The sequence below is a fragment of the Giraffa tippelskirchi genome, chromosome 4 (assembly GCF_054371585.1).
Source record: "Giraffa tippelskirchi isolate mGirTip1 chromosome 4, T2T-mGirTip1v1.2.pri, whole genome shotgun sequence".
Classification (NCBI taxonomy): Eukaryota; Metazoa; Chordata; class Mammalia; order Artiodactyla; family Giraffidae; genus Giraffa; species Giraffa tippelskirchi.
Genome location: NC_137278.1, coordinates 200,173,304 through 200,185,643, shown reverse-complemented (window position 1 = coordinate 200,185,643; position 12,340 = coordinate 200,173,304). Strand labels below are relative to the sequence as shown.

At 49.9% G+C, this 12,340-nt stretch overlaps 1 protein-coding gene across 2 annotated transcripts in view; it reads right to left on the bottom strand.

Annotated features, from left to right (window-relative positions):
• Nucleotides 1-11,702, bottom strand: part of B4GALNT3 (beta-1,4-N-acetyl-galactosaminyltransferase 3) — a 92,385-nt gene extending 80,683 nt beyond the window's left edge. For both annotated transcript variants that reach the window (XM_081594074.1, XM_081594075.1), the window contains exon 1: nucleotides 11,436-11,702. In XM_081594074.1, coding sequence (XP_081450200.1) covers nucleotides 11,436-11,604 — 169 coding nt within the window. In that variant the 5' untranslated portion in view covers nucleotides 11,605-11,702. The remainder of the gene's footprint in view (nucleotides 1-11,435) is intronic.
• Between the last annotated feature and the right edge of the window lie 638 nt (nucleotides 11,703-12,340).

Below are 12,340 nucleotides of genomic sequence, written 5' to 3'. Positions count from 1 at the left end.
GTGTCTGTCCAACTTCCCCTCCTTCTGCTGCTGGAAGTCCTTCACCTGAGATGTACTCCCAGTGCTCTGCTCAGCTGACATAACAAAATAGGACCCAGGACTGAGCGTTCGCCCTGACTTCCCAGGACTCCCTCCATGTCCTTGCTCCCCCTGCCAATCTTTGGCTCAGAGGTGGTGATGAGGAATCTGGACACCAGCTGGCAGGTGGTGGTGGGGCATGCCTGTATACAGGCCTGCACACATCCATTTGGATTCTGGTTGGCAGGAAGGGTAGAAAGGAGAGGATCAGAGGATTTGTAAGGAGATCTCAGCAGAGAGGCCTTTAATCTCTGAAACAACTGCTTGTGTGGAGGCCATGTTATCATGGGTGACCTTGGAGGCCAAATGGCCAGAAGCACTGGGACAGCGACCACCCCTCCACCAGGCAACTGAGTTTTGAAGGCCCGAAGGCCAAGGATGGACTGGCCCCCTGGCCAGTGACCCAAGAGAGGTTCCAAACCTGCCCCTGAAACAAGCACCCCACTGAATGCAAGATTACCCAACTGAAGCCCTCAAGAGACATAGGACCTGTGAAAGCGCCCGTGATAACTCAGCTTCAAAGCTGGGATTAAAACAGAGATAAAGTCCAGTGTTGCTTCCTCCGAGCCCTGGACATCTTCTGAGCATGCTCGGGGGCGAGCAGCTGAGCCATGGGCCATGTTGCCCAACTGATGAACTTTGGTGCCCTGGTCCAGCCCCCAGATGGCTCGCCTTCTCAGCAAAATCCTTGACTCCTAACCCACCCCACCCCACCAGTGTAGATGGAAAGAGGGAGGCAGCACCGACCATCAAGAAAAGAAGACTGGTGGAAGGAGGTGGTGGCAGGTGCTGACGTACATGGTCTAGCGATGGCAAAGGGTTCTTGGCATGGCTGTGTCGTGGGCTTAGAAGCTGGAGGGGCAGTAGCAAGGGGGCTGGCTGAGGACCATGTCCACACATTCCCGCCCAGCCTTTCCCTAACTCCCATCAGACTGTGAACTCCAAAGGGGAAGAGATGGGAACTCACAGTCTCCGAGCTCCTGACACATGCTGGGCCTATGTTGAGTCTCACTGGGCGCTTAACATGTGTGAGGGTCACCGAGTCTTACTTAATCATAACAGCTCTGCAGGGAGGTCACAGAAGCCCATTATCCAGATGAAGCATCTGAGGCTTGAGAAGGAATAAACACTTTATACAAAGTCCTGCAACAGGTGAGGGATAAAGCTTGGATACGAACTCTGCCCTGTCTTCAAATTCCATACGTTTTTCCAAGAATTATCCATGCTTTTTATCCCAGTCAGCAGCCCCCCAGAAAAGTAAACACTCCAGAAATAATTTTGCTTAAGTTTTAAAATAAATCACCTCTACAGCCATTCAAGATTTGCAAAAGAAAAGAATTGAAAAGTACACCTCACTAAATTTCCTGAGCATTTATACAGGCATAACTTGCTTTAGTGCAGTTTGCAGATATTGCATTTTTTACAAATTGAAGGTTTATGGCCAACCTTTGTGGGGTGTTGAGCCAGTCTGTCGGCACCATTTTTCCAACAGTATTTGCTTGCTTTGTGTCTCTATGTCACATTTTGGTAATTCCCGAAGTATTTCAAGCTTTTTCGTTATTATTTCATTTGTTATGGTGATCTGTGATCAGTGATCTTTGATGTTACTTTTTTAAAAAAATGATGTTACTATTGCAAAAAGATTATGACTCACGAAGACTCAAACGATGGTTAGCATTTTTTTTTTTTGGCTATGTCACATGGCATGTAGGATTTTAGTTCTCAGACCAAGGATCTGGCCCCCTGCAGTAAAAGCATGCAGTCTCAACTACTGAACCGCCAGAGAAGTCCCAGCACTTTTTAACCAGCAAAATTTTTTTTTTCCTCCTGAGTTCAACCAAAAAAGTATTTTTAATTAAGCTATATAGGTAGGGATTTTTAGACATAATGCTACTGTGCACTTCAGTTCGGGTCAGTCGTCAGTCATGTTCGACTCTTTGAAACCCCATGGACAGCATCATGTCGTTACCATGTCCCTGTCTATCACCAACCCCTAGAGCTTGCTCAAACTCATGTCCTTCAAGCCGGTGACGCCATCCAACCATCTCATCCTCTGTTGACTGCCTCTCCTCCTGCTTTCAATCTTTCCCAACATCAGGGTCTTTTCCAAGGAGTCAGTTCTTTGCATCAGGTGGACAAAGTATTGGAGTTTCAGCTTCAGCATCAGTCCTTCCAATGAATATTCAGGGTTGATTTCCTTTAGGATTGACTGGTTGGATCTCCTTGCAGTCCAAGGGACTTGCAAGAGTCTTCTCCAACACCACAGTTCAAAAGCATCAATTTTTCAGCACTCAGCTTCCTTTATGGTCCAACTCTCACATCCATACATGACTACTGGGAAAACCATAGCTTTGACTAGATGGACCTTTGTCAGTAAAGTAATGTCTCTGCTTTTTAATACACTGTCCAGGTTGGTCATAGCTTTTCTTCCAAGGAGCAAGTGTCTTTTAATTTCATGGCTTCAGTCACCATCTGTAGTGATTTTGGAGCCCAAGAAAATAAAGTCTGTCACTCTTTCCATTGTTTCCCTATATTTGCCATGAAGTGATGGGACCAGATGCCATGATCTTCATTTTTTGAATGTTGAGTTTTAAGCCAGCATTTTCACTCTCCTCTTTCACTTTTACCAAGAGGCTCTTTAGTTCCTCTTCAATTTCTGCCATAAGGGTGGTGTCATCTGCATATCTGAGGTTATTGATATTTCTCCCTGCAGTCTTGATTCCAGCTTGTGCTTCATCCAGCCCAGCATTTCACATGATGTACTCTGCATATACGTTAAATAAGCAGGGTGACAATATATAGCCTTGAGGTACTCCTTTCACAATTTGGAACCAGTCCATTGTTCCATGTCTAGTTCTAACTGCTGCTTCTTGACCTGCATACAGATTTCTCAGGATAGACTACAGTATAGTGTAAACATAACTGTTACGTAGGAGTAGAAAATGGCAACCCACTCCAGTATTCCTGCCTGGAGAATTCCATGGACAGAGGAGCCTGGTGGGCTAGACAGTCCAAGGGGTTCATAAAGAGCCAGGTGCAACTGCGCATACATTCAACTGTTACATGCACTAAGAAACCAAAACCTTTGTGTGGGTCACTTTCTCGCAATATTTGCCTTATTTCAGGGGTCTGGATCTAAACTCGCAGTATCTCTGAGGTCTCCCTATATAAAACTCTTGGTCTGTCTGGAATGCCATTTCTCTATTCCCTCATCCTCCTTTCTCCTTTTCCCACCCTGGGCCCTGTTCCCCGGTCTTGGTGCCATAAAGCACAATTCCACCTTCGATCACTTGAAGGATCTCAGTTCCCTCACCAGGGATCAAACCTGGATCCTGGCAATAAAAGCAATGAGTCCTAACTCACCACTGGACCACCAGGGAACTCCCAAGAACAGTTTAAAAGAAGAGAAGAAATGGGTAGGAGGCAGATACCACCTCCTCCCCAGGCCTGTTTTCTCATGTTAGTAAAGGTGCTGGACCGCTGATGTCTGTGACATCCAGAAGCCACAGCTCTTCCTGCTCTTCCCTGGACTGGCCTCAGGGGGAGGGGCTGGACCCACAGGACAGACTTGAGATTCTTGGCCTTCCTGGCCAGTCCCCTGCATTGTTTTATTAGTATTGTCAGTGGTGCCCCAAGATTTATTAAATTCCTTACATTTATGTCATTGTTCCCAAAGACAGTCACTCAGATCCCAGCATCTGCTAGTAAATTTCAAGCTTTTGATATCCTATTCATATATAAGGAGGTGAGAATTTATTTTTTTTAATTATTGATTTTTTGTTCATTGGGAGTTTCTTTTTTTTGCACCAGTTTTTATTTTATTTTTTGACCACTGTACACAACATGTAGTATCTTAGTTCCCCAACCCGAAGTCAAACCCTGTCCCCTGCGTTGGTAACATGGAGTCTTAACCACTGGACTGTCAGGGAAGTCCCAAGAATTTATTTTTAAATGTCATTCAATTTTTCAATACCTAAATACATTAAAAAAGAAAATAAAATAATTTTTCAGGTTCTGGGGGGTTTTAATCTAGAATTCTTTCCAGAATCAGGCATCTAGTTATCACAGTTATTATACTTCATTTTTCCTTTTCAACAATCTATATGTCAAAGTAGTGGGGTTACAGGTGACGGTTAGTTTCTTCTTCATATTTTTATATATCCCATTGATTTACTGATTTCTTTATGCCCTGATTTAGTCTAGAAAAATACTGAAGTTTTTTTGTGGTTTTCAAGTACCACAAAAGATAAGATGACATAAATTAGAGTAGTTGCAGGGAAAAAAATGAAAAGATATAGGCATAAAATTGATGCCAAAATGCAGTTCATAAAATCTTTTACACGTTTTTCCAAATGATCCAAAAACTGAAGCTTTCTAATAACCAACACAAAGGGAGAAACCTGAGTGGTAGTACAACTTGCATGGCCAATAAAAAGGAAAATGAATGGATTGCTCAAGAGAGCATGGCTAGTTCAATTATCAAGACCAGAAGAAAAGATCTCATCACAAGAAAAAAAAAATTGTAATTATGTGATGATGGATGTTAACTGAACTTATTGTAATGATCATTTTGTAACATATATATATATATATATATATATCAAATCATTATGTTGTGTTGTTGTTGTTTAGTCGCTAAGTCATGTCCCACTTCCATGATCCCATGGACTACAGCCTGCCAGGCTCCTCTGTCCATGGGATTTCCCAGGCAAGAATAGTGGAGTGCGTTGCCATTTCCTACTCCAAGGGATCTTCCCAACCCAGGTCACCTGCACTGCAGGAGGATTCTTTACTACTGAACCACCAGGGAAGCCCATTAGATGTATACTTTAACATTTCAATTATATCTCTGAAACAGGAAGAAAAAAATGAAGACCAGAAGAAACATTTCTGGATGGCTCTCAATCCCATCCTTGGAGAATCTCATGGGGCTATACGCATAGCACTGAGGTCCTGGTCTTCCTTGGCCCCTCCTTAAGTTACTGGATCAGTTGTGTGGAGAGCTCAATGCACAAAAAGATAATTTTATAGGGGTTAATATGGTCCAGGCACACAGCCATTACCTGGTATAATGAACATGTATTATTTTTATAATCATAAGTAAATACTATTTAAAAAATAAATCACATACTGTGTGATTCATTTCCATAAAGTATAAAAATTAATCTATGCTTATGGTAGTGACAAAAAGAGCTGGTCAGGTTGTTTCTTCCTCAGAGTGTTCCTTACATGGGTATGTTCAGTCTGTGGAGATTCATCAAGCTGCTTCCTTACATGTGCATTTTTCTGTACATGTAATATACTTCCATGAAAGGTAAAACAAAACAGGGACCACATGGACAATTCGCATGCTTATTTTCTAAAAGAGTTGGTCAATAGTTAAGAAATTCAAAAGTTTAGCATAAAATATTAATCACATACTAAAATATTACAGAGATTAAAAAAAATATTCATGACTTTCCTGGTGGTCCAATGGCTAAGACTCCAGGCCTCCAATGCAGAGGGCCCAGGTTCGATCCCTGGTCCGGAACTAGATCTTGCAAGTTGCAACAATGATCAAAGATCCCACATGCCCAACTAAGACCACATGCAGCCAAATAAATAAATATTTTTTTTAAAAAATTCATTTTTGCTCATCTCATGGCTACTTCTAACACAATGCAGCACTTGTAGGAACCTAAGAGTCTGTAGAAACGTAAAGATGTATCCATCATGCTTTGCTCAGATACATTGACACGTTCATCGCAGCAGCCTTTATATACCCCGTCCAAACTGCTCTCGGCTCTTCCAGTGGTCCTTTCTACATCAGATAACATTTAAACCCATTAACTGTGGGTCACAAGGTCCGAGAAGGATTGTCTAAAAGCTCAGAACGTGTGCTTGGCCTAGCTGATGCCTCGTCATCTTTGGATAGAAGGAAATGTGCTCGTGGAAGTTTAAAGGGAAGGCCCTGAGACTGGTGGAACTCAGTGGAGAAGCAGGCAGTGAGAGGCCAAGTCCAAGAGCAGCCTCCAGGCCCCGTTCCAAAGCAAGCCCTGTCCTGGCGGCTGCTCTGCTCCGCTCCATAAAGCCCAGGCTGGAGGGCAAGGCCAGGCTCTGGAGCCTGGAAAACTACTGCAGGCAGCCCAGCCCCTCTGCAAGCCAGCACAGGAGTGGCCACTGCAAAGATCTCATGCTGCTTGGACACATGACTCCCAGGACACAGTCGGCATCCGCAGCACCACGGATCGGGGCCTCAGCCCACCCAAGGGTCTCAGGGTGGCAGGAGGAAAGCAGGGCCTGCCAGGCTGCCAGGACTCTGTGCCCATGTCAAAGAGGACTACAGAACCCAGGGAAAGGAGCAGTCACAGCTGAGTCCCTGTCCTTGCTTCCCCCAGGCCTGCTGCAGACCGCACTGATCCAAAGGAAACACACTTCTAATAAAAAAGCACTGAAGGCGTCATTCTTATCCATTCATTTGCATTTAAAGGCTATTGTTGTTTGTATGTATTATGGAACGAGGAGCAAGAATTCCTAGGTTCTATTCTTGGATCCATCACTGATAAACAGAGTATCTGCCAGTGAAAAATATCAGGTGCTTGGAAATTCAGAGCTTAATCCATAACCAGGAGGTATCTGAGTGCCCAGTATTTTCCCTGAACTGGATACTGATCTGAAGTTGCACACAGCAGCTGGATGGCCAGAATGGCAGCATAAAGAGACAGAGGACTTGTGTCCTACAACATAAGAAGGACAGAGGGACAGGAGCCAGAGGCTCCAGCAGACAGAGGGACAGCCCAGCCCAGGGCGGTGTGGACAGGTTCCAGGGGCCACAAGGAGCCACGGAGCAGCTGGGCTTCCCTCCCCACTTGCCTCTGCTGCTCCAAGTCTCAGCATCCCGGCTCAGCCCACACATCTCTCTCTCCTCCCAGTCTGCGTCTCAGCGAGTTACCTCCATTACTGGAGGGTTTGCATCCCTTACAAGTCGGAATGGCTGTGGTGACCCCAGAAGCTGCGGGGCCAGCCTGACCTCTGTGGCTGTGCCTCCCCAGCCTGCTCAGAGTCCATTAGGAGTTGCAAGGCCAGCCAGAGAAACGTGTTTTAGGTTTCAAGTGGTGGAAGCCAATGAATTCCTGAGCTTGTGGACACTCTGGGTGGTACGGCAGGTAAACTGGGCCTTTACATGGGGACATTGCATACCCGGCCTTGCAAGATCTGGAAAGAGGCTGGTACACACGACTGCTCGGCCCTGGCTCTGTGCCCAGAGATGACTGCTTAGTTCTAGCATCAAGTTGGTCACAGCAGCAGATCAGTTACAGATCAGAGAACCTAGAAACCATTCTAGTCCAGACTTCTGCCCTCAGGCAGGACGAAGCTAAACCGATCTGAACAAATGGGTCTAGCTCGTTAAAACCTGCTAGAACGGACTCCTTAACTTCCAGTAATAGTCTGTGCCCAGCGTTGCTTTCAGCCAGTACACACCAGTACAGCTGTGCCAGTTCTCAAAACACTGGAACATTTATGAACGTGTTGGTATATAGTGACTGCCCCAGACCCTCTGAATGTCCCACTAGAGCCCTGACCTGTCCCCAGTAGAGCTCCATGACCCAACAGCTAAAGGCCAATGCAGCCACAGCATGGAAACTTCCGCCCCGACCCAGCACTACTGTCCATACCAAAGTACAGTCTTGTTAAACAGTTTCACTGTTTCCTTTCCTGCTCCTGTTCTGTTATAAAACTTTGAACTGTTTTCTCTTATCTACTGAATAAGTACCATCCTTTAAGGTTATTAAAAGTCTTCCCCAATCTGGCACCATTCTCCTTCACCAAACCCAGATGCCCAACACTCCCAAACCTGAACTTCTTGACTCTTGGTCTGGGCTTCTGCTGACCTCTCTGCCTGGAACATCCTTCTCTTTCTGCATCTGCTAAAGTCTTACCAACTCCTCAAGTTCTCCTGAAATGTCACCATTTCCAAGAATTATTAGTTCAAAGAGCCACGTCTCATTTTCACAAGTGTCACAGCAATGGATAGGTTCTACCCATGTAAAACATGATGGTTGTCTCATACTGTGATTATTTTCACACATGCACCCGAACCGCCCTCCAAGAGGGAAAGCTGAGAGAGACAGAAACCATAACGGAGTCATCACCACATCTAAGTGACTGAGCACAATGCCCTGCTCAAGCTATGTGCTGAACAAATATTTGTTTAAAGGAGCAAGTGAACAGCTCTCTGTCTTTTGTTCAAGGGACCCATTTTTCTATCCGTGAACGATTTTGGATACTCCCCATGTAGCCAAGTAGTATCTTTTTCTAATATGGAGCTCAAATTGCACATCGCCCCTGTCAAACTATGGGGTTACTCTGAGAAGAAGCAGGAAGCATGCTCCCTGTCATTACCTTACCACCCTGGAGTCTGTTAACTGCCATCTCTCCCCACACTTCTCCCATCGCCAGATCAGGGCGGCAGCCACACGCGGACAGGCAAATGAAAGGTTCCTGGTAATGGAGGCTGGCCTTACAGATGACAGGAAGGCTGGTGGTGGGGTGAGTTGGCAGGACTGCTAGAGGGAGGCAGGGTGGCCAAGATGGGGTTCTGGTCGCTGCTGTGTGCCAGGGTATGTGACGAGGCAGGCCTGCAGCCCTCTTCCCACCCTTCTGCATCCCAAGTTCTCCTCCCCTACTCTCCCTCCAGAGGAACATCTGGGAGCAAGACCTAGAAGACAAGAGAAGACTTTAATGCCTGGTGTCTCGGCTTCTTAAAGACAGATGATGGGAGACAGGGAGCCAGAAATCACAGCCACTGTCTAAAAATCGCATTCCAACAGGAAATCAGAAAAGAGTAGAGGACTTCCCTGGTGGTATAGTTGATAAGAATCTGCCTGCCAATGCAGGGGACACGGGTTCAATCCTTGGTCCGGGAAGATCCCACATGCCCCAGAGCAACTAAGCCCGGGAGCCACAACTACTGAGCCTGCGCTGGTGCTCTAGAGCCTGAGAGCCACAACTACTGAGCCCCCTAGCCCTAGAGCCCATGTTCCGCAGCCAGAGAAACCACCGCAAGGAGAAGCCCATGTACCACAACTACAGAGTAGCCCCTGCTCATAACAAATAAAGAAAGCCCTCACGCAGCAATGAAAATGCAGCACAGCCAAAAATAAATAAACAAATAACTTTTAAAAAAAGAAGAAAAGAGTAGAATATGATGGGACAGCCCGGCATGAAAAGCCACCCTGACAGCAGGTGGCCTTGAGGAGTTCCAAGAGGCTGAGAAGAGGCTTGTGGTTCAGTGGCTAAGTTGTGTCCGACTCTTTGTGACCCCATGGACTGCAGCACGCCAGGCTTCCCTGTCCTTCACCATCTCCCGGAGTTTGCTCAAACTCATGTCCATTGAGTCGGTGAGGGGAGGCTTGGACCCCCAAGGACCCTTAAAGATGAGGGTTAGAGAAATGGAAAGCTGACTGTGGAGTAGGAAGCTGGGGAGATTCCTCTGGAGAAGGGTCAGTTTGGAAAAGGAAACAAATAATAAGGAAACCCAGGCAGAGAGTGACGGTGCATCAAGAAGGGAAAGCAAACAGACCCAGGAACTAACAGATGGCAAAGGATGAGGCAGCCAACAGGAAACAGAGGTTGGGAGCAGATGTGAGAGAGTATGACTATGGCACCCCAGCTCTCTGAGGAGAAAGTGCTCTTGAGGAAAACGGGGTGGGGGAGGGGAAAGGGGGGCCATTCACCTCAGGTCACCAAGCAACTGCCTTCCGCTCTGGTTTTAATCTGTGCAGAGGACCCCACAGGCTCCCACGTTTGACAAGATGGTGGCCACACTGAGAAGGGGTGTCTCAAGGAGGAGAGAAGGCAGATCTCACCCAGACCTCCCACCCACACTTCACCCGGGCTCACCCACGTGGGTCGCTCTGAGTGGCCGTGGGTCTGGGAGTGTCCATCCACTCTGTCCTTCAGAGGGAAGAGCGAGGCTTGGGGAGGGAAGTCCAGCTGTGGAATGGCAGACTGGTCTTCAGAGGGAAGCACCCTCCTCCTTAGAGCCATGAACCTGACTGGGAAGACCCTTCCTCACGCCGTGCAGAGCTCCCGGACCCCAGCAATGCTCAGGCAGGGAGATCACACAATCCGAGTGCCCACGTGGGAAGGGACCAACTTTCCCCTCTGGCCTGAGCAGCAGCCACCTGCCACTGGATTCCCCAACTTGTTAGAGGCAGAATCAGGTATGGAACCCCAGTCTCCTCACCACAGCCAGAAATATTTCCACGGCCACAGAGGCAGAGGTTCTGCCACAAGTATCTGTCTCGATCCTGAAGCAGCTCAATTACTGACCCGAGTAATTCCCTGTCCTTGGCCACAAGAGGAGGCAAAGCACCACACCCAACCCCGGGGAGAGCAGCTGACACAAGAACTCAGAGCATCTTCTCAGCAGAGCTTCACCAGCTGCTCCTCTGGTTTCCTGAATTGGGGGTGGGGGGGTGGGGGGATGTTTATCTAGAATTCCAGACAACATTCTGGGATTATAAACCTCCACCCTTCAGGCCCGGGAAGGACACCTGGTAGTTCTGGGAGATTCTCTTTATCCCAACTATCACAGTGACCTTTCACACAGTCCTGACACTGAGGATTTTTACTTCACTCCCTCAGTAGTAAACTGAAAATCGCCTCCGCTAGCCATGCCTGTGGAAGCAAAACTCTCTCTCAAGACAATCCCCTCCCGTTTTCCTAGGAAGAAGCCAAGGCACAGAAAAATTAAGTGGCTCTGGCTCCCTTGGAAGAGTAGGAATCCACCCACCGTCCGGTCCACGGAGCTGCCCAATGCGCCCTGACCGGGGTCTGGAGTTCAGCCCATTCTGCAGAGTGGTCTGGGGGGCTGCAGACAACCCGCTGTTGGGGGACAGTGCGCGATCAGGACTCCGAGAGGGGGCCACTCAGGGGGAGGTGGGCGACTGGAGGAAGAGGAAGGGGCTGGGAGGGGAGTGGCCTGTGGGAAGGTGGCGGGGTGAGGGGTGGGCGGGTGGCTCTCTGCGGTACCGTTAAAGAACCACCCCCCACCCGCCCCGAAAACACAGCTGGGGAGCGAACCCAGCGAGCCGTGGAGACACGGCGGGGAGCAAAGTCTGGGCCCCGCAGACAGGAGCGCGCGGCCTGGCGGAGGCGGCCGAGGGACCCAGAGGGACATGGTCCCAGCCCGCGTGGACGCGTCTCCGGCAGCAGGTCTGCGAGCCCAGCGCCGCCGGGGTGGCTCGGGTCCCGCCGGCACCCGGCACCTGGGGACCCCGCGAGTGGACACCTGGTCCGCGATGGGGGGCACGTCCCCCAGGCGGGGGCCGCCGGCCCTGCCCCTCCTTACCCCGCGCCCCGGCGCTACTCACTGCGGTTCAGGGGGTTCCCGCCGACCTGGGCCGACGCCGCCAGTTCCAGATAAAGCGTCCAGAGCCCCACGGACACCACGGCGAGCAGCAGCAGCAGCCGGAAGCGCCTCCGCAGCAGCTTGACCCGGCGCAGGAGCAGCCGGAGCCGCGCGGCCCGGGGGCCCCCCATGGCCCCGCGCCCCCGGCCCGCCCGCTCAGCGCCGCGCCCCGGCCGCCAGCCCCGGCCACCGGCTCCTGCCCACGCCGGCTGAGGGCTTGCAGCCGCCAGTCCTCGCTCTGCCCACGAGGAGGTTCCCCAGGTGCGCCGCCCCGCCCCGCGCCCCCGCCCCGCGCCCCCGCCCGCGGCCCACCTGCCCCGCCCCCGGCCTGGCCCCGCCCCCGGGCACAGGTGGGCCCCGCCCCGAGAAGCGGCGGGAGGGGGACTGCTGCTCCCTCCTCGCTGGTCACTCCTTGGCGCCTCCGCAGATCGGGGTGCGTGGGGCGCAGCGGGCAGTTGTGATCCAAACTCTGCGCGGGAAGGAGACCCGGCAGGTTTGCTGCCAAAGCGCAAGTGGTGTCGAACTGGGCACACGCGGGGCGCGGGGGCCCGCGGGGAGGCTTCGTCTCGGGGCGTTTCGTGGCCTGCAGCGACCCTGCTCCTGCCTTAGAGTGGACATCCGAGTCCGGGAGCCAGGGCCCCTTCGTTCAGCCGCAGTCCCCTCTCCCAGCACATCTCCAAGAGGCCCTAGGGGAGTTACATGGCCCCCAGGGTGACCTCAAGCAGTTGTTCTCAGACTAGGATGACAGAGCTTGGTGGGAGAGTGGATGTTGGAGGGTTCTGAGGAAAAAATCACAAGTCAAAAAACAAAAAAGCATAAGGAAACTCACTCCTTGAATGGAAAAACTTCATCAAGATATTCCTCCAG